Here is a 21028-nt window from a genome sequence, read left to right as displayed (position 1 = left end):
CACGGCCCTCTGGTCTGAGTAACGCCTCTGGCTCTAATTAGCCCGCTTTGAAGATGAAACAGGTCTGAGCCCTCATGCTAGCCACTGCCAACTAGCTTCTCTCCTGTCCCCAGGCCCCTCCCTACCCCTTCCTGCTGCCTTCCAGGTGGGAGGTAGGAGGGTGGGGGGCGGGGGTAGAAAGAGATGGAAAAGAGGCTCCCTGGGTGCCCAGGGCCTCAGGGGGATGGAGACACAGATCCACCCCCAGGGACAAGTCCAGCTGGAAAACCCAGTCTCTGTTCCTCTGCACCCTGGCTCCACAGTTGACTCACAGGCGGCAGTCCCAAGCCACTTCCCTCTAGAGCTGCCTCAGTTTCCCCACCTATAAAACGGGAGTGATGACTCCTGCCAGAGAGGCTGCAGGGTGGGGCTGCCTGGCTAATTAAACCTAAGATGAAAGAGGCCAGGATGACAGCAGTCCTGGGAGGGAAGGCGGCTTGGGGGAGCAAGGAGCCTGTCTGGTTTCTCTGTCTGAGGCCCAGAGGGTGCTGATAACTGCGCCTCCCCGGCCCTTACCACTTACAGGGAGGGAGGAGGGATTGTTAAACCTCTTTTACAGTTGAGGAGACAGGCTTCAAAGAGTCAGGAAAGATGATGCTCGCTCTGGCCCCTCAGCTCAGCCTCCGAGCCAGCCTTTCTGAACTTGGCTCCTTGGTGCCCAGGATCTGGAGGCAGGGAGCCCACGTGTAGTTCCCGAAGCTGCAGTGGGAGCATCCACAATGGATTCACTGAGGCTCACAGCAACCTGAGCTACTGGAGGATGGGTACCATTCACAGATAAGGGGGGTCCCAAGAGGGGCAGTCACTTGCTCAGAGTCACAGCGCTCCTGTAAGGTAGAGCCTGGACTTGAGGAAACAGCCCCGTGCTACCCCCGACTGGGCCCTCCGCTCACACCAGCTACCCTTGCCACCACCTGCCTGCCTGGATGTGCTCCCCTGCGGGAGGGTGGTGTCGATACCATCCCTGGCACAGGCCTGGCGTAACGTTGAGCTCATCCCACGAGCACTGAGGGCATGAATGTTCCCTGAATCTGCACTGAGCCAGCCCATCCCTGAGAGTGGCCTCCCAGGCAAGGGGGCCCAGTATGGGCTGAGCCAGGTGGTTCAAAGCCCATAACTCATTCCTTCTCTTTCTGCTGAGTTTCCATCCTCCCCAGTGCAGCCCAGTTCCAGGGAGGCACTAGACTCAAGCCTTTGAAAAGGGAAAGTCAGTTTCCTGAGGGATCCTGAGTCTCAGTTTTCTGATCTGTAAAATGGGGAATAACCCACCCTCACAGCACTAGGTGCTGGGGATCCAGGGATGCTTTAAAAAGGACACGTCTATATGCAAATCCATAGAGAGCAGAGTGGCGGGGTGCCAGGGGCTGAGAGTTGGGGAAATGGAGAGTAACTGCAAATGGGAACAGGGTTTCTTTTATCTTTTCTTTTTTTGCTTTTTCTAGGGCCACTTCCCACGGCATATGGAGGTTCCCAGGCTAGAGGTCTAATCGGAGCTGTAGCCACTGGCCTACACCACAGCCACAGCAACACCAGATCCGAGCCACGTCTGAGACCTACACCACAGTTCATGGCAACGCCGGATCCTTAACCCACTGAGCAGGGCCAGGGATCGAACCTGCACCCTCATGGTTCCTAGTCGGATTGGTTTCCACTGTGCTGTGATGGGAACTCCCCAGGTGGTTTTCCAGCAAGTTCTTCTCTGTTCAGAGCTCCAACCAAGTCTGGTTCTCAGGCTGTGCCACGACAGGAGCTCCACCAACAGCATCTCCTGACAGCTCTGAGCCACGGGGGGACTCGGAGCCCCCGTGTACAGGTCCAGTGCTCTTTTCTGCTCGTCCTCTCAGCACAGTCCCCAGAAGCCCTCCTCCCCTCAGCCTCTCACCTCTAAGCCCTTGCCCCAGCCCCACCCATCCCCGCTCCCCCAGAAGCCTTCTCTGAGAACAGGAAGAGGTCATTCCAAAACCTCTCCATCCAGCTGCCCCAGCTCTCCCTGGGCTGCTCGGGATGGGAGCCGGGCACTGAAGGCGAGCGCCAGCCCCCAGTCTTTAGGGGACATGGTCCTTACTTGCCTGCTGGGGTTCTGCCTTCTTCACACCCCCCTCCGCTGTGCCAAAGACAAATGTCTACTCAGGCCACGTGGAGTACTCAGTAATCAGCACTCTGCCTGCAGCCAGCCCAGGCCATCATCACCTCCAGCTTGGGCCAGTACAGGCCTCCTCGCTGCTCTCCCTGCTGCCACCCCCAGCACCCCCCCCCCCCCGCCGACACTCCACTCCCCCCACAGCAGACAGCGAGGCTTCCCACCCCGCTGTGCCTCCCTGCCGTGGCCGACCTGCCTCTCCAACCTTGGTTCCTACAGCCTCCCACCCTCACGATCCAGTCACCTCACCTTTCAGGTCAAGTCACACACACACACACACACACACACACACACACACACACACACACACACGTGTCACTCCTGCTCTGGGGCCTTTCTATTGCCTGTTCTATCTACGGATCAAGCTCTACCCTACTCTGCACACCTGGCTCCTACCTCTCCTTCAGATCTCAGCAACCATCACCTGTCACCATCCCATCACTAGTTAAATGTCCTGCTTTGAATCACAGGATACCCAGTGTTAGCATGGAGTAGATATTCATTCACTATTTGGTGACTGGAGTTCCCGTTGTGGCTTGGCGGGTTAAGAACCTGACTAGTATCCATGAGGATGTGGGTTTGATCCCTGGCTTTGCTCAGTTGGGTTAAGGATCTGATATTGTCACAAGCTGTGGAACAGGTTGCAGCTGCAGCTCCGATCTGACCCCTAGCCTAGGAACCTCCATATGCCATGGGCGCGATCCTAAAAAGAAGAAACATATTTGTTGACTGAATTAAGAAGGGGAAGAATGATATCAAACTGGCATGGTGTGGACAGCACGGAGGGTGACCGCCTGCCCTTTGGAGTTCACTCGGTGTTTACCCAAGTTCACACACATAGTCTGGGTCTAGAGCTGCCCGTGAACCACAAGCCATGTACCAGCAACCTATGGGTCAAATCTCCCCTCAAAATGTTTTTTGTTTTTTTCCTTTAAAAATAATATATTCGATCCCTGGCCTTGCTCAGTGGGTTAAGGATCCCGCGTTGCTGTGAGCTGTGGTGTAGGTTGCAGGCGAGGCTCAGATCCTGCATTGCTGTGGCTCTGGCGTAGGCGGGCGGCTACAGCTCCGATTAGATCCCTAGCCTGGGAACCTCCGTATGCTGTGGGAGCAGCCCTAGAAAAGGCAAAAAGACAAAAAGTAAATAAATAAATAAAATTTAAAAATAAAAATAATATATTCTGGATCACAAAATATAGGGAAAGACAGAACACTGCAAACCAACTATAATGGAAAAATAAAAATTAAAAAAAAAACAAAAACAAAATATAGGGAAGACATGTGGGTGATGCCTGTGACCCCCTGGCTGCCCTTCCTTTCCAGGGCATCTTTGTAGACCCCCGACTCGGGCTGCCCAAGCAGCCTCTTGCATCCTAACAGCTGCTGAGTATACTATCTGACCACGTGGGAAGTTTAAACAGATGCCCTTGGGCTCAATGCGGGGGTCCCCTCCTCTTAGCTCCCTTCTGCCAATACTGCAACTGCTCATCTTGTTCCAGCTGTCCATGTCCTACAACTCTCAGGAATGGGGAGGGCGCAGGCAAATTATGCCCCGACAGCCCTCAGAGCTGTCTTAGCTTTTAAAAAGGATTTTTTTTTTTTTTTTTTTTTTTTTTTTTTTTGCTTTTTAGGGCCACACCTGTGGCATATGGAGGTTCCAAGGCTAGGGGTTGAATCCGAGCTGTAGCCACCAGCCACAGCCACAGCAATGGCAGATCAGAGCCATGTCTGCGAGCTACACCACAGCTCACGACAACACCGGATCCTTAAGCCACTGAGCGAGGCCAGGGATCGAACCTGTGTCCTCATGGATGCTAGTCAGATTCATTTCCCCTGAGCCATGACAGGAACTCCCTAAAAAGGCCTTTCTTGAACAGCAGTGGAAAGGCCCCTTTGCTATATACCTAGCCTCCTAAGCCCCGGGCTACCCGTGGCCCCTGGGGGTCCCCCATATCAGGGAGTGGTGAGGGAGGAAGGGCAGGGCAGGCTGAGCATGAAGAAGAAACAGTCCGTTTTATTGTGTTCAGACCAGGAATCCGTGGGTCTTGAGGCCCTCTGTGAATTCATCAGTCTTCTCTGTGTTCTTTTCAGCCTGCTTCCGTAGACTTAGGTTTCTTCTTCCATTCATGGATCTTGGCCTTCTCTTTCCTGTTCTCCTCCATGGTGGCTGTTACTTCCTGGTACTAACAGCCAACCTCATGGGCCAGGCACCGCAACTAGGTAAACTTTCACGTAGGTTTCAGAGGCACCACCTTGAGGGCACCAGGAACCACCATCCGCTTTTTCTTGTCATTGGGCGGTGGCTTCCCATCAAACACCTTGAGGTCCAGGGCAGCCTGGCTCCGCTTGGTCTTGTGGAGCAGGAGGCCTCGCATGGGCCGCCAAAAGATGCGCTGGGAGCTCGGAAGGGATCGGGGCTGTGGGATGGGTTGGTGTTTATCTGCTTTCGGAAGAAGGCCACGTACTTCAGTTTGTTTCTGTAGAAATTGCCAGAAATGTTGATGCCCTCACAGCGCACAACCACCACCTTCCAGCCCAGAAGAACCTGCTTGGCCACGGAGCCCCAGCACCTGCCGCCCCTCCGCCATCTTCAGCAGCAGCCTGGGAAAGTCAAAATATATTTTTATTTGATTCATGTTTTTTTAAAAAGCTGAGTCAGCATTAAAATTTTGGTGGATGGCTCCACATAGACAAATGTGGCGATGTTGGGTTTCTGTGCTTGAATGACATGCATGTCACTGGGCTTTTATTTGTTTATTTATTTCCTTTTCAGGGCCGCACGCGCGGCACATGGAGGTTCCCAGGCTTGAGGTCGAATCAGAGCTGTAGCCGCCAGCTTACACCACAGCCACAGCAATGCTGGATCCGAGCTGCATCTTCAACCTGCACCACAGTTCACAGCAACGCCAGATCCTTAACCCACGGAGCGAGGCCAGGGATCGAACCCACAACCTCATGTTTCCTAGTCTGGTTTGTTGACCGCTGAGCCACGATAGGAACTCCATCACTGGCCTTTTAGAAAGGCACATTCTCCATGGTCCCCACCCCATCTCTGACCTTTGCCTTTTATCACTGAACTTGGACTGTAGTTTTCCTTATAATAAAGAAATCTGCTTTGTTTTTATGCTTCCAGCAAAAGTTGGAATCCGAAAGGCTGAATGGGTCACATGCGTCAAGAAACAAGATATTCATTCATTCGGCAAATGTTCATTGGCATTCCCGTTGTAGCTTGGCAGGTTAAGAACTGCATAGTGTCTGTGAGGATGAGGGTTCAATACCTGGCCTTGCTCAGTGAGTTAAGGATCCGCTATTGCCACAAGCTGCAGCCTAAGTCCCACGCGCGTCTCGGATCCAGTGTTGCCATGGTTGTGGTGCAGCCTCCGATTCAACCACTGGCCCCAGGAGCGTCCATCTGCCGCAGGTGTGGCCATGAAAAGAAAAACAACAACAATAAATGTTTATTGACAACTCACTATGTGTCAGACACAGTTGTAGATACTGGAGATAAAACCGTGGAAGATTCTGGAGATACAGCCGTGGACAGCAGCATGGATGAATTTACTCTCTCCTGAGGCCTCATTCCATATGCTTTGTAACTTTCTTCCCACAAGCAGAGACTTTTGAGTAGTTTCTGGATGAGAAAGACTGCCTCTGTGTCCAGTGTCATCCATGAAGCCTTCTTTTCTTCTTCTGCAGCAGGTGGAAGTTCCCAGGCCAGGGATCGGACTGAGCCGCAGCAGCGACCTGAGCCACTGTGGTGACAATGCTGGGTCCTGAACCCTCTGTGAACAAGAGAACACCGACGAAGGCTTCATCAGAGTTCCATTAAGCACCTACTGGGTTCTAGCCCATCAGGGGCTGGTACAACCTCGGTGCTCAATAAATATCTGTTGGATAAATAAAATCTACCTCTCTCCTACACGGTGTTAGTCAACGGTATGTCTCCAGGGTTTATTCAAAAGCTAAGCAAGTAGTAGCTGCTCACTTAACAGCAATTGAACGAGAGGGTCCAGAGGAAGCGTGGGCCGCGTGAGGCAGAGCCCTGGGGAAGGATGGGACAGCGGGCAACTATTAACAGCCCTGCCAGAGCTGACCGTCACGGTGGCCCCGGAAAGTAGATGATAGCGTTCTCGGGTGACAGACGGGGATACAGGCTGGAAAGGAAAGCCCCCTCTTGGCCAAGTTCACAGGTTCCAGGAAGGAGGAGAGGAGGAGGCCCATCTGCCCCCAAAGTCCATGCTTTCACCCACCCAGGGGGACTCAACAGAAGTCCTGGCGGGGGGGAATGTAAGCCCCCTCCTTGAAAAACTATCTTCTTCTGCTGGAGGCCTGAAAGGCCCCTCAAAGCAGGCTGCTCCTCTTTTGACTCTGACTTTTTTTTTTTTTTTTTTTGGTCTTTTTTTTTTTGCCATTTCTTGGGCCGCTCCTGCGGCATATGGAGGTTCCCAGGCTAGGGGTCCAATCAGAGCTGCAGCTGCCCGCCTACGCCAGAGCCACAGCAACGCGGGATCCGAGTCGCATCTGCGACCTACACCACAGCTCACAGCAATGCCGGATCCTTAACCCATTGAGCAAGGCCAGGGATCGAACCCACAACCTCACGGTTCCTAGTCGGATTCGTTAACCATTGCGCCACGATGGAAACTCCTTGACTCGGACTTTTGAACTGAGTGAATTTATTTACCAGATTCATTTCCTCCTAATCCGTCCCAGCAAATATTTAATACGTGAGACAGGAATGTGTAGCAGTGACTCTGAAATATTAGTTTATTTCACATGTGGGAGGGAGGAGGGCTAAAAAGAGGAAGGGGTCCCATCCCTGCCCTTTTCAGATCAGCTGGGAAGAGAAGCCTAGTGGCTGTAGACTCAGTTACTGTGTCTCACTGGAGGCCACCAAGCACTTCTCAGCTTCTGTGGTGGGCGGGACCTCCCTCCAGGAGGCTGGGCCTGGGGACTGCGCAGTGGGCGGTGAATGGTTGGAGGGAGGGGTCTTCAGCCGAGGCTGGGCTGTGGGGGTAAAGCAGGAGCTCTGTGGAGCCAGGCCAAGTAAGTTGGGTCCTCTGTCCTCTGCTCACCTCCAGTCTTGCTGTACCTGATATCCGGCCATTTGGGAATCTGATGAGGACTTTGGTGGGGGGTACAAACCCCCATGACTAAAGCGCTGGGGTCTTTGGGGATCACGGTGGACTCAGCGGTTTAAACGCGCCTTCCTCCACTAAGCCTTCCGTACTCACCCCGCCAGAAGGCAGGCTCCCGGCAGGGCTCGGCCCCTGGTCGGGCGGGCGCTCTCCGCTTCGTATTGCGGCGGGGCCTGCCCGCCTGCCGGCCTGAGCGCTCCTGCGGCCCCGCGTGCCTTTCCGCACGGAGCCGGCGACCAGCAAATACCTCTGGGCTGAACCACGAATTGCTCAGCCAGGCCTTTGGGACCCGGGGCCGCCTGGGCTCAGGCCCGGTTCAACAAGTGTGGACCGGGCCGCCCAGTCCCGCCCGACGGCTTCGCGCCTCCCCAGGCGCCCGGGGCGCGCCGGGCCCAGTCCGGCGAGTTTCATCACCCTTTGGAGCCTGCGAGCACCAAGTAACGTTGCCCCTGCCCCTCCCTCCCTCCCTCCCCTCCTCTGTTCCCTCCGAAACTCCGGTTGACGAGCGCTGGCACTCCCGCTGGGAGGTCCTGCAGGGCAGCGGGGTGCTGGGTGCCCTCCGCCTGCCCCCCCCCCGCCGCCCCCGCCCGGCCACCCCGCCACCCCGCCCAGGCCGCGAGGCCACCTCACCGGCAGCGGAATGGAAACCGGTTCGACAGGTAACAAATAGGTGGGTTGCCACCGTTATTTCCCAACGCATGCGCCGTCGCCTCCCAGGCCACTCCAAGCTAATTAGCTCGGATCACCCCCCCTCCCCGCCCCAGCCACCAACACACACCGCCGCGAGCCAATAAAGCGTGAACCCGTCCGGCCGGCTCGCACTTTAAGACTTCCCGAGGGCCGCGGAGGACGCCAGTCGCGCCGGGAGACGCTTACCTGCCGCTTCCGTCGCCGCCCGGTGCACCTGGCTGCAAGGCAACCTCGTTCGGACGGAGGACCGCGACAGCTCCGCGGAGTTGAAACGGGCGCGCGCCGTCCCAGGCACGTCCTCCCGGCGGAACGCGGGACGCTTCGGCGACACCTTTCCCGACCTGCCCCCCCCTCCCCGCCGCCGCCGCCCGCCGCCGCCAGCCCGGCCCGGGAAAGGTGGGACGGCTCCGGCTCTAGTTACGGAAGCGGCCGGTGCCCGGCGAGGAAGGTTCAAAAATGCCCCGCGCGTTTCTGGTGAAGAAGCCGTGCGTCTCCACGTGCAAACGGAACTGGAGCGAGCTCCCCGACGAGGAGCGTGGCGAGATCTACGTACCAGGTGAGGCGCCGGGCCCGTGCACCCCGAGGCCCGCGCCCCCGAACGGGCGGCGGGGCCCCGACGAGGGGGCCGGCGTGCGGGGCGCAGTGGCGCGGAGCCGGGCGGCCAGCGCAGCTGGGGCGCCCGATTTAATGTTTAAGCGGCCGCGGCCCCGTTAGCCCGCGGCGCGGCCAACCCCGGGGGCGGTGGGGTGGGGAGGGCAGGGCCGGCGGAAGGAGCCGGCAGGTGGGGGCGGGGGCCGCCAAGTGCGGGACGACAGCGGTTCCCAGGCGGTCGGGCAGGGGGCAGGCGGGTCCGAGGGGCGCGGGCCCGCGCGGTGCTGCCCTCCCCGCCACCGGCCCGCGCCGTGGCACAGGCGAGGCAACGGGGTGTGTCACTACTCAAGCGACCCTCCAACTCTCGCGTCGTAAATCCAGAAACCCCGGACTTTTATGAGGCGGGAGGAGGGCACTGAAGCGATGCCACTTTGGGGAGGTGCAGGGAGCGAGCTGGAGTTTCGGCCGTGGTTTGTGCAAAATGTAAGAGAAGGCCTAGAGCTGAAGTCACCTGCGTTGATCTCTCTGACCCCCAACCTTGGTGGCCAGAAGGTCACAGTGAGGGTCGCGCCAGCAGAGAGCTCCCGGCAGTGGGGAGCGTGGAGACCGCAGGGCAGGCGCCCGGCTGCGCCCCACTAGCCCTGTTAGAAATGCATCTCTTTCAACTTTACAGAGGATACGTTTGAGCTAAAAGAGGTTTTAAGGAGCCCACCGCCCAGCCAGGGGGCCGGGCCGGGTGGAAGCTGGTGTGCCCAGTTATTTTCGGAAGACGCTTTGACAGCGTCGGCATCAACTTGTATGAGTAATCCCAGTTGTTTCCATCTTCCTCCTTCTCCTTCTGTCCTGTCCTCCCCAACCCCCAAAAGAATCTTTGGTCAGGAGCTGCCCAGTTTCCCTCGGAACTCCCCCTCCTCAGGCCTTGGGGGTGGGGCGGGGGATGTGCTGAACACCCTGCCCCGCGGCTCCGGCTCCGAGGGGGAGAGGTTGTAATTAACCAACCGACTTTGACCCTTGATCTGCAGGCTCCCTGGCACCGCCCCAGGCCTTGTAGGAAAGTGGTGAAATATGGGCAGTGAGGGGCCCTGTGAGGGCTCTTGCCTCAGTTTCTCTCCGGAAGAAATCGCTGGAGTCTGTGGGTGTAGTGGTGAGGTCTCTGGGGCCTGATGTCTCAGGATCCTATGGTGCTGGTCCTAGGTGCGGGCAGGGTGGTTCAGAGCTTAACCTTATCTCAAGTGCCTAGGCCCCCTTCTAAGCCTCCTGCAAACAAGGGACTGTGCCAGAAGTCCTGATGACCCAACAGGGAAACAGACAAAAAGAGAAGTGAGGAGTTCCCGTCGTGGCACAGCGGTTAACGAATCCGACTAGGAACCACAAGGTTGCAGGTTCCATCCCTGGCCTTGCTCAGTGCGTTAACAATCCCGCGTTGCCGTGAGCTGTGGTGTAGGTCGCAGACAGAGCTCGGATCCCGAGCTGCTGTGGCTCTGGCGTAGGCTGGCGACTAAAGCTCTGATTAAACCCCTGGGAACCTCCATACACTGTGGGAAGGGGCCCTAGAAAAGGCAAAAAGACCAAAAAAAAAAAGTGAGCTGCCTCCTTACCGGAGGCAGAGCAGGGTGTAGGCCCAGGACTCTGGTACAACTTCTTGCTTCTCTGAGCTCCCCGGCATTCCCCCTCCAGAAGGGCCAGGCGAGGGGTGAGGGACCTCCCTCACCTGTTTGACTTGCTGCTTAGCTGCTCCTTGGGATCTGATAACCTGAACTTGGACTGTGCTAAAGGTGAGTGGAGTCTTGCCCCAGACTCCGTGTGCTGTTATTTTTAGTTTTATTTCACATCCCAACCAGTAACCGATCATGGGTTGACTTTTACGAAGGACAAAAAAAATTCCATTTGTTCAAATCATTGACTTCCTTTGCGTCCTAGTGATTTTCCCCACAGCGTTCTGGTGGCCGTGGCAGGAATGGCAGGGGAGACCTTCCCCCCCCTGGGCTTGTCCCATCAGGTGCAGAGGGGGGCATTCCGGTGGTCGCTGCTGTCCAGGTGAGGGGGCCACTCACTCGCAGGGTCATCCAGGTGTTGGGTGGGGTCTGACCAGGAGGTGAGGCGGGCCCGGGAGTGTCCTGTGGGGTCAGGCAAAGAGCAGAAGTCAGAGAACTTACTTTTGCTCTAAAAGCCATGTGGCCCACCGGAGAGATTTCCCACAGTTTTTGGAAATGAGAAAGGGCATGTTCTCGGGCCACGCTTGGGTGCCTCAGATGGCTGGAGAGTGTGTTCTGTGGTGGCCTGTGCCCCGGCTGGGCCATTCCATCACCAGCCGACCGTGACCCCGGGAGCCGGCTAGGCACGTTTTCCTTCACCCCGCCTCACAGGCGCAGCATGCGGTGACCAGCTAAGCATCGACCCCGTCCGGTCCCCCGGGAGAGGCACCGGGAGGGCTGGGGAATGGAGCGTTGAGGTCTGACCTTCCCGCCAGGGTCCTCCGGGACCCTTAGGGTGGCAAGTGCCTGGAAAGCACGGCTTCCTGACCCAAGGCTGGGCCGCAGCCTGGCAGCTCCGAGTCCAGGGCCCCCGAACTGTAGCCTCTCCCTGAGGCCCAGCTTTAGACTCCCCCACTCAGTCCCCTGGGCCTCGCTCTCCTGCCAGCTGACAGAAAAGCCAAGCCAGTGGGTGCGGGAGCTGGAAAGCCACTGGGGTGGCAGATGCTCCACTCGTGCCAGGAGCTTTGAAGGGTTTATGGTTAAGATGCCACCTATGTGGGCCCTCCAGCCGACGCCCGAGCCCCGCTCTCCATCTCCCGTGGAACTTCTTTTTTTTGTTTTTTAGGGCCACACTCAAGGCACATGGAGGTTCTGAGGCTAGGGGTCTAAGCGGAGCTACAGCTGCCAGCCTACTCCAGAGCCACAGCCACAGCTATGCCAGATCTGAGCCGTGTCTGTGACCGACCTCACAGCTCGCGGCAACGCCGGATCCTTAACTAGCGTCCTCCTGGATCCTAGTCGGGTTCACTACCCCTGAGCCACGACAGGAACTCCTCCCCTGGCATTTTGCTTTTGGTACATCAATTGTGACTGTAGGGTGCAGGGAGGGAGGCTGGTTTCCTGACGAAGAATCCAGGCACCTGTACCCAGGGGCTAAATTCCATCTCCTGGTCTGACGGGGAAGCTCCAGGAACAGGGAGGAACAGAGATAAAGTGGGGTTCTCCAGGCCCACCGCTGAGTGAAATCACAAAGGCCAGGGAGGCCCTGGAGGGTAGACCAGGCCTGGAAGCTGAATGACCTGCTCCCAGCCACAAGCATCCCATCCTGCGGCCTCTTCCAACTGCCTGTAGGGCCTCCTCCCATCCCTTCCCCACTTTGGACGGAGCCCCTGAAGGCTGTTCTGCAGGTGGGTCAGCCTGCACCCAGCCCAGGGGGACAGCCAGGCTGGGGGGCGGGAGATGGGAGTTTCCTCGGCCTGGCTCAGACTAGGCAGTGTGGGACCTTGGCAGCTCCCTTTCTGGGCTGGGTTAGAAAGGCTGAGAAAGTCAGCTTGGGCCCCAGAGTGCACATGTGGGGGTGGGGGTGAAGGGGAGAGATTAGGCCTCTGATTATTCCTTTAATTCCTGGGAAGTGTTGGCAGTGTAGCCCCGACAGCTACAGCAGAGCAGCGTAGTTCCAGCAGAGGGCTGGAGAGATACCTAGCTGTCCCACAGGGTGCGTCACCCAGGCTGCCAGGCTGTTGGTCCCTAGCTCGGGTGACTGGAGGCGGAGTCCTGCCAGACTGTTTGTCCCAGAAAGAGAGCAGGTGAGGATGAGTCCTCTGGGTACAGGGAGGACAGGAGTAAAGCGTGGCCACTGTTGAAGTCAGGCCTCTTTAACTGTTCACTTTCAACAATCATTCTGCGACGTCCCCCAGGGGTGCCCAACCCTACGCGGCCCAGGGGGTGGGAAGGCGTTGGCTCTGCCGTAAGGCTGAGGTGCACAGTTTTAACTGCGTTATGGACACGGTATGAAAAACAGTTGGAGTCTTTCCATCGTGGCTCAGTGGAAATGAACCCAACTAGTAAGCAGGTTGGATCCCGGTCCCTGCTCAGCAGGTTAAGGATCCAGCATTGCCGTGAGCTGTGGTGGAGGTCACAGATGCAGCTCAGACCCACTGTTGCTGTGGCTGGGGCATAGGCCGCCAGCTGCAGCTCCAATTCAACCCAAGTCTGGGAACTTCCATGTGCTGCGGGTGCAGCCCTAAAAAGCAAGCCAAAAAAAAAAAAAAGTCGGGAAAGAGGGAAAAGACACTGCCTGGGAGAAAAACTTGATGTTCACAGGAGGGAAATGACATGCTGAGAGACGGGCCCGTTGTGTTTCCACGACTGCCTAGCTCTGCCAGTTGCCTGGCACTGGCTTCCTTTCAGGCCCTACTAGCTGACCTGGGGGCTGGAAGAGAAGGCACGGGGGCTCCTGCCCTTCCTAATAAGAGTTCAAGGCCACCTAACAGCAGCTGGGCTGGGCTGAGCCACTGGGCTCCCTCTGCCCCAGTTGAGAGCCCAGGTAACCCCCTCTCAGGTCGGCACCAGCCCATTAGTCACAGGCTCCGCATGCTCATGTCTGCGTCACCTGCTCTCCTGAGAGCCTGGTCCTGACCGGAGGCCTTGGATGGGGTAGGACCTGGCCCTCCGTCTAGTGCTTGGGCTAGGAGCTTGCAATCCGAGAGAGAGGGGACTTGCCCTGGCGAGGGCGGGCCAGGCCCTGGGGTGGGAAGCGGCTCTGGGCCTGAGCTCTACATCATCCAGGTGGCGGCAAGCTGGGCCAAGAGAAGGGGAACCCTGGAGTTCCCGTTGTGGTGCAGTGGTTAATGAATCCGACTAGGAACCATGAGGTTGTGGGTTCAATCCCTGGCCTCGCTCATTGGGTTGAGGATCTGGTGTTGCCATGAGCTGTGGTGTAGGTCACAGACACGGCTTGGATCCCATGTTGCTGGGGTTGTGGCGTAGGCCGGTGGCTACAGCTCTGATTCAACACCTAGCCTGGAAACCTCCATATACCACGGTTGCAGCTCTAGAAAAGGCAAAAAGTCAAAAAAAAAAAAGCAAAAAACAAGGGGAACCTTGGAACCCCTGAGGGTGTTGGGAGAGGGCCTGGCTGGCTTGGCCTTGCCACACTCCAGCTGTGGGAGGGCGATGAGTAGCCACAGCCGCCGCCGCCTTGCCGGAAACATCTAATTAGGGGACAGAGAGCAGCACAAGCAGGGCCCAACCAGTTCTGCTTCCTGCCACTCGGTGACACCCAGTGATAGCAGTGGCCCGCCGTGAGCACTCCCTGTGCGTGCGGTGGCGGCGACAGGGACACGCTCACGGGGGTGGCGGGAAGACAGGTTTGGCGGGGTGGGTGGGACGAGGCAAACATCCCCACCCTGGCAGCCCAATGGCCCTGGCTCAGGTAGAGGGCACAGAGGCGGGCAGACGGGCCCACTCCCTGTGCCAGTTCCTCGGCACCACTTCAATGGAATGAGAGGCAGGCCCAGGAAACAGGTCTCCGCCTAACCCCGTAGGTCCTCAGAACCCCAACCACAGACCCGCCTCTAGGAGAGCAAGGGAGCCAAGGCGACAACCATTTGGAGCACTAACCAGTTAACCCTCACCTGCCATCACTCTTCCCTCTGGGGCGCCGAGTGCAGGCGGGGTGGCCGGGCTCCAACTTTTGGGAGCCTCGCTCACACTATCCGATACCGAGAGACAGAAGGTAGAGCTTCCTGTTTGTCTCCACCTGGATTGAGAAACGGGAAGTGTCATCCAGCGTTCAATCCTCAACCAAGATCTCCAATAGCTGCTAATCTGGCATCAGAAGCTGCCAACCTCTTACACCCCCGCCCTCCCTCCCGCAGCCCCCATCCCATGCACAGGGAGCGGATAGGAGGGAACCCCCCCAACCCCCCAAGAGCTCGGGCCTGACATCCAGCCATCAGGGCTGGGAGAGACGCCGGGCCAGGGCCAAGCACTGGTGAATCAACCCCCGGAATGAGGTGGCTCGTTAGAGTCCCTGGACGGACAGACAGACGGCGCCAGTGCCAGCAGAACGGGTTTGGGTGGCGGGCAGGCGTGTTCCTCCCCTGTAGGCCTTTGTCGTGTTCTGAGGGGGCGAGAGCTGGGGCCTCTCCTGAAACTTCGATGCCTTCGCATTTTCCTCTCCGTTAGTGTGTCCTCTGCCTCCCCCACGTCCATCCCTCTGCCTCCAGCCTTGCCGGCTGTGTCCGGGGAGAGGAGGCGAGGCAGCTGCCCTCCCTCCAGGGCCACCCCTCCCTGGGTTCCGGTCCCACTGCCTCATGGGCTGTGAGTGGCGGGCGGCTGGGCCCTTTTCATGGTTCTGCGGCCCTAAGTCAACCTCCTAGGTCTCTCTCGTCTTTATTTCATGACTCGTCTTCCGACGCCTGGAAGATGGTCCTAGCTTAGGGGTTTTAAATACACACAGCAGAAGCTACCAAAAAAAGTTGGGAGAAAAATACTAAATTGAAACATCAGGTCGTTTGCCTCGGCCCCTGGGCTTTGAGATTTGTCTCCTCGGCGTCCCTGGGGAGGTCTCTTCCTCCCGTCCAGTCAGGAGGAGGGCCCAGCCTCTCGGCCCTGCTTGGCCGGTGGTGTCTGCCGTGGGGAGCAGCACGTCAAAGGCGGCTGGGTATCACTGCGTGGAGGGCGGGAGCCCGGCCCTCCAGGGGCCACAGCGAGCGGTCCCTGCTGTGGGGGAGGCTTGCGTAACAGCCGGGCGGGCTGCCTGGGAGACTGTTAGGCCGCATCCACCTGCTGCTCCCTGACCTCCGCCCCACTAGGCCCCACCTGGCCTGTTTGCCTGCCAAGCTGGGCCAGCGGGAGCAAGGAGCCTGGAGGCCGGATGAGCTGTCACGTCAGGGGCTGGCCAGCCCAAGGAGGCAGGGGTTAGGGCCACCCAGTCCCCCAGGCCAGCGGCGAAATCTGGCCTGGAGGAGAGGCCCGGAGTGGCCCAGGCCACCGGGACCCTTCTGGGGTGGGGATGGGTCCCTCAGCCCAGAGCCTCCAGTGGTGCCCTTTGTCCTTGCAGGAGCATGGCTGAGGCCTGGAATCCAGAGGGACTGGCTCAGGTGGGGCAGGCAGGCGGCTCTGGAGGAATAATTGGCAGGGCAGGTTCGGCCCTCCCAGTTCCGCTAAGACACAAATTACTCAGCGGGCAGGCCCTCAGTGGGCCGTGGCGCTTGGCTGGCGTCACCTGTAATTACCTTAATGGGGTGGGAGGGAGGCGCCGCGTGCAGGAGGCCGGGGGCAGCCCTGCTCTGCCACATGCCTGCAAGGGGCGGGACAGAGGCTCCAGGCTCCAGCCAGCTCACTGCCAGGGAAGCTTCCTGAAATTGCACTGAATCCTCTTACCTCCACGAAGGCCCTCACCTGGCTGTCCTTCTCTTCCCAGTCAGCCTGGGCTTCTGCCCACCACAGCCCTACCACGAGCCGGAGCCATCGGTGGCCGAACCCCCTTCTTGCCCCCTGGCATTGGACATGAGCCTTCGGGACTCCAGCTATAGTGTGGCCCCTGGGCCCTGTGTGGTGGCCCAGCTGCCCTCTGAAGGCACGAGCCGCCTGGCAGACCCGCAGAGCAGAGACCACGGCTTCTTGCGCACCAAGATGAAGGTACTGCCCTTCGCCCCGTCTCCGCCTCTGAGGGCCGGGGCGCGTGTACACCTGACCCCAGCCCACAAAGCGTGGCTCAAATGGGACCTAAGCAGAGACTGGCCTTGGGTCTGGGCCCGGGTTTCCGCAGAGCAGTGAACTTTCCCGGGGTGCAGATGGGGAGGGAAAGAAGAGAAGTGGGTCTAAAGTGAGCATGTCGTGTGTTGGGAAGAAGTAGTGAGGTTCAGAGACAGTTAACCCTTAAGGATCAGGCGTTATTGCTGCGGCTCAGGTCGCTACAGTGGCAGGGGTTCAATCCCTAGCCCGTCCTCGGACCTTCCACGTGCCACGGTCAAAAAAAAAAAAGACACGTAACCCTTCGGAGTCCATTCTGAGGATGTTGAGTTTTGTTTCTGGCCTGGAGGGAGCCACCTCTTTACACAGATGTCCTAGGAAAAGCGGAAAACCTGAGCCCGGCTCTGCACCTTGGCCTGGGCCCGGGTCTGTGCTGCGTCGAGGCTGAGGTCTGGAGTCTGCTCAGTGGTTGACTGTTCCCTGCGGCCTGGTCCTGGGGACACAGTCCCCAAGTCACCCCCTCATCCAGTGTGTGCTTCCAGCCAGTGAGCAGGGCCTTGTCTCTGGGGTGGGGCCTGGTGAGCGCCGCGCACAGAGCAGAGGCAGTTAGGAGCTGCAAGGCAGCGGAAGTGCTCCTGCTTTCGGGGAGCACAGACATCGGGGCTGTCTCTGGCTGGGCCCGCATTCCTGCAAGCTCCGGGGTCTGGAAGCACCTGCCGGCAGTGACGTGGTGGAAGGACTCTCAGAGAGCTAGACTTTGTGCCAAAAAACTGAAGAAATCTGGCAGTGGAGGGCCGTGCCTGCCTCTCTTCCCTGTCAAGGAGGCCAAACGTTTGTTGTAACGAGAGGGGAATCACCCAGGCGGGCTGGCGGTCAGCCGCAGAGCCGGCACAGTGCCCCTGACCCCCTGGGGGCCCTTCTCCCCACCCATTGAGCCCCAGGGGCCAGGGCGGGTTTGTGGAAAGAGAGCAGAGTGACAGCGCAGCCGATGTGCCAGAGGGTGGGTCCTGACCCTAAAGGGCTGAGTAGCAACCAGGCACATCCCCGGTGCCAGAAGCAGTGCAGGGTGAGTAGGTGCGGGGTGTGCCCGGGGAGCCCAGGAGGCGTGGCCAGTGGCAGGGCCACCGCAAAGCACAAGGGACCTCCCGACATTCACAGAAGTGGGGCATTGAGACCACGTCTCCACTTCTGAACAGACTTGGGATGGTCCATGATTCCAGAGAAAACAAAACATGTTTACCAGCGGGAGCATTATCAAGGAAGCAAAGAGACGGAAACCGGGCCACGTCAGGCCTGGCTCACTTAAGACCAGGGGCTGGGCTGGCCCGGAGGCCTCAGCCTGGGAAGGCTATGCAGAGACCACTCCTCAGGTGTAGAATGAGAAAAGAGAGCAGAAGCTGGAGAGGAAATCGGGCTCAGCGGAGGGAGAACTTTCCAACAGAGAGAGTGGCCGCATCGGGCTGTTTCTGTAGGGAGCTGGCCACCCATCTCTGGAGATGGTGAAGAGGGGGCTGGGGGCAGCTCAGAAGAGGCTCAGGAACACAGCAGGAGGCTGGCCAGGGACCCGAGGCTCCTTCCAGCCCGGCCACCCAATCTCCAAGAACCAAGGGCACAGGGGCTCGGCCTCCCGGGTGGGCACTGCTTTTCTCAGGGCGCCGGGGGGCTGGTGTGTGTGTCCTTCCAATCTGCCACCTGCAGTGCCAACCCCTGCGTGTCGGTCACTAACACCAGCCTTGCCCACAGGTGACCCTGGGGGACAGTCCCAGTGGAGACCTCTTCACCTGCCACATCTGCCAGAAGGCCTTCACCTACCAGCGCATGCTGAATCGCCACATGAAGTGTCACAACGACGTCAAGAGGCACCTCTGCACCTACTGCGGGAAGGGTTTCAATGACACCTTCGACCTGAAGAGACACGTACGCACCCACACAGGTGAGGGGACCTGCCCGGCAGAGGCCTGGGGGCTCAGGGCAGACGTCCTCCCGGGCTCCGCGGCCAGGCCCCCCGGGAGCTGCCGAGGGGCGGGCCTCCACGATCGGGTCCCTGACACCCGGCCCTGTCCTCCCGCAGGCGTGCGGCCCTACAAGTGCAGCCTGTGTGACAAGGCCTTCACGCAGCGCTGCTCGCTGGAGTCTCATCTCAAGAAGATCCACGGCGTGCAGCAGAAGTACGCGTACAAGGAGCGGCGGGCCAAGCTGTACGTGTGCGAGGAGTGTGGCTGCACGTCCGAGAGCCAGGAGGGCCACGTCTTGCACCTGAAGGAGCACCACCCCGACAGCCCGCTGCTGCGCAAGACCTCCAAGAAGGTGGCCGTGGCCCTGCAGAACACCGTCACCTCCCTGCTGCAGGGCACCCACCACCTCTGAACGCGGGGCCCCAGCCTGCGCAGGCCCGGGGGCGAAGGTCGCCTCCCTGCTGCGGCCACTTGCGGGACCCCGGCCATCAGGACTGGAGCCCAGGCACGGTGCTCGCTCAGGCCCCACGCGGGCCCCCACCCGTGTTCGTATGTGCGTCCAGCCCTGAGCCGGGGCTGACGTGTGTAAGAACAGGCCCGGTGAGGCCTTCCAATCCTTGGATTCGAAGCAGCTCGCGGACCGACACAGGACTCCCTCCCCAAGGAGGTGCGCGAAGCCATCTCGTTGTCTGCGGCCTCTGGAGCCCAGAGCCGGCTGCTGGTCCCCCGGGGACGGCGGGCAGGAGCCCTGGCAAAGAGCTCCCCTGCAGACACAGTGGTGGAGGAGCTGGTGCTCAGGGCCGCGGCGGCCCCGCTCATGGAGAGGCACGCGCGTGGGGGCATGGCCGTGGCGGCGAGCGTGCACACGGAGGCCTGGCCACATATCACCTCATTTTTAAGAATCAATCACAAGGTGCCAAGGAGGTTTTATTTCCTTTTTTAAAAGATGACAAATGTACAGATATTAATATATTTTTGGTGCCGATGGCAACTATTTTTAAGAGAGGATGGAGCTGGCTTTTCTCCTCCCCACGCAGTTCTATTTATCCTGGACATTTCACCCCTCCTCTGTGCCTTGGCGCTGGGGTGGCTGCCCTGACCCCACCCTTCATGCCTCCTGAAGGGTTTCACCTGACACTCTGCTCCAGCCCTGCCGCGGAGGGTGCACTGCTCCCTGTCCCCCTGCGGCCGGGACAGCGCGTCACATCTGTGGCTCTTCCCCCACCCCCACCGACTCTCCACCCTCCCACATCCTTTGAAGGCAGGCCTCGGTGTCACCGAGAACTTCCTGGTCTCCCGATCGTGGACCTTTTGAGAAACAACTCACCCTTGGGGAGGCCGAGGTTCATCCATTGCGGCTGCGGGGCTGAGCCAGATGGGATGGTGTGGCTTCCTCGTGCCCAGTGCCTGCAGTGCTAGGCATGCAGGGCCAGGCTGCAAGGCTTCCTCTTTTCCTGGCTGAGTCAAAAATCCTAGGACAGGAGCAAAAAATTGGGACAGAATAAGAGCCAGACACATCAGAAGCCTTTAGAGGGAGAACAGTATTCGAGGGCTGACAAGTTATAGTTGGAGCCTTTCTTCTGACTGATTTTCAAAGGGCCAGGCTGGGGCCTGGGCTCCTAAGGAGGGACCCACCCCTGAGCCAGTCGGCTCCATCTTCGGGCCTCGGCCAGGCTCCCATGGCTTGGCTGGGTTTCCTGCTAAGAACAGAAAAGGGGGTGTGGGTCCAAAGAGAGCCAACCTGCCAAAGAGGGAGAAGGCAAACTTGAAAGAGCCCACGGAACACGGCGGGTGGGGCTGCCCTGTGACGCCAAAGCCCAGGCAGAAGCGGCCTTGGCCTCTCCTGCCCAAAAGGAACAGTGCACGCAGCTAAGGAGCCTGCTCGGCCCTCACTCTGTGCCTGGTTGTTTTGGAAGACTCGTGTTTTATTTGATTCTAGACTGTGTGGGAGCTGCTGTATTCTGGAAGTTGTAGAGGATAAAATAATATTATCTGGAAGCTCTGTCTTGTTTACATTCCTGCATCCCTGTGTCTACTGCCTGGCTGAGGGAGTCACAAAGCTCTGTGTTGTCTGTTTTATTTTATAACTCCCCCCCCCAACTATCAAAATAAACGACCTATCGTTTTCTGTGTTTCTGCTTTTTCTGTTTCATATGCCTCTTTTTTTCCCACCTGTGGGGAAATTAATCTCAACAATTGATGCATTCATCCTATTCAAAGCTTTACCCTCAAGTCAAGCACCTGCTAGGTTACGTGATCTGCCCCCGGTCAGTGCCTGCTGACCCCAGGGCCGAGTGTTCTGCTCTCCTCCCGCAGGTGCAGTCACTCGGGGCCCAGTCTTGGCTTCTCGTCCCCGCACCCGGCCAGGACCACGAGAGGAAGAGCCACATTTCCAAATACTGGCCCCAAGTTCCTGTCACTTCTGGGCCAGACACCCAGCTGTGGGCACGGTCCCAGCTGCAGGAATACTCAAAGCAGAAGGGACATTAGAGGCCACCTGGCTGTGTCCATCGCCTACCCGGGATCACTTGGGGAGACCTGATCGCTCTGGGCACCCGAGTCCCAGTTCAGTGTCCTTCCATCAGACCCCTGCCAGGGATGGAGGGGGCGCTGCCAGGCCCAGGCCCTTGGCGTGTGTTCCGGGAGGCGTGAGAAAGGTTAGCAGCCCTGCTGCCGCGAGGAGGAAAGACAACATCGATCTGACCTCTAAAGCTCCCCGAGTGAGGCCCAGAGGCTTGGGAAGGGCCGCTAACCCTCCTTCCGTCTCTTTCAGTGGCCAGCCACCGAGGATTTCTCCTT

General features: G+C 58.7%; 2 protein-coding genes and 1 pseudogene across 2 annotated transcripts; 1 reads left to right on the top strand and 2 right to left on the bottom strand.

Annotated features, from left to right (window-relative positions):
* Window positions 1–4173: 4173 nt before the first annotated feature.
* LOC100516952 (large ribosomal subunit protein uL13 pseudogene) lies at window positions 4174–4913 on the bottom strand (annotated as a pseudogene).
* A 3224-nt stretch (window positions 4914–8137) lies between these two features.
* On the top strand, window positions 8138–20370 carry OVOL1 (ovo like transcriptional repressor 1). The gene is made up of 4 exons (XM_003122528.5): window positions 8138–8563; window positions 16003–16220; window positions 18018–18207; window positions 18346–20370. Exons 1-4 carry the CDS (start codon window positions 8464–8466, stop codon window positions 18639–18641), a joined length of 804 nt encoding a protein of 267 aa, XP_003122576.1. The 5' UTR covers window positions 8138–8463; the 3' UTR covers window positions 18642–20370.
* Window positions 10403–19688, bottom strand: LOC100511545 (uncharacterized). Its single transcript, XM_021082824.2, has 3 exons — window positions 19557–19688; window positions 14210–14334; window positions 10403–10715 (listed from the first exon to the last, which is right to left on the bottom strand). The coding sequence occupies exons 1-3, from the start codon at window positions 19580–19582 to the stop codon at window positions 10594–10596; spliced, it is 273 nt and encodes a 90-aa protein (XP_020938483.2). The 5' UTR covers window positions 19583–19688; the 3' UTR covers window positions 10403–10593.
* Window positions 20371–21028: the final 658 nt, after the last annotated feature.

Source organism: Sus scrofa, chromosome 2 (genome assembly GCF_054392235.1).
Source record: "Sus scrofa isolate SSC_HxYL_T2T_F1_AM1 chromosome 2, Sscrofa_HxYL_maternal_Yorkshire_Landrace_v2.0, whole genome shotgun sequence".
Taxonomy (NCBI): Eukaryota; Metazoa; Chordata; class Mammalia; order Artiodactyla; family Suidae; genus Sus; species Sus scrofa.
The sequence above is the reverse complement of the archived record's forward strand: the minus strand, read 5'-3'. Positions and strand labels throughout refer to the sequence as shown.

What these genes read in the sequence shown, in the direction of transcription:
- OVOL1 (XM_003122528.5), top strand. Translation starts at nt 8,464, where the DNA reads ATGCCCCGCGCGTTTCTGGTGAAGAAGCCGTGCGTCTCCACGTGCAAA. An exon ending in TCTTGCGCACCAAGATGAAG is followed by an intron (nt 16,221 to 18,017) that starts GTACTGCCCTTC and finishes CCTTGCCCACAG; the next exon opens with GTGACCCTGGGGGACAGTCC. An exon ending in ACACGTACGCACCCACACAG is followed by an intron (nt 18,208 to 18,345) that starts GTGAGGGGACCT and finishes GTCCTCCCGCAG; the next exon opens with GCGTGCGGCCCTACAAGTGC.
- LOC100511545 (XM_021082824.2), bottom strand. Translation starts at nt 19,582, where the DNA reads ATGGATGAACCTCGGCCTCCCCAAGG. An exon ending in GAACCTCGGCCTCCCCAAGG is followed by an intron (nt 14,335 to 19,556) that starts GTGAGTTGTTTC and finishes TTCTCAATCCAG; the next exon opens with GTGGAGACAAACAGGAAGCT. An exon ending in AGAGGGAAGAGTGATGGCAG is followed by an intron (nt 10,716 to 14,209) that starts GTGAGGGTTAAC and finishes CTGACCCCACAG; the next exon opens with GACACTCCCGGGCCCGCCTC.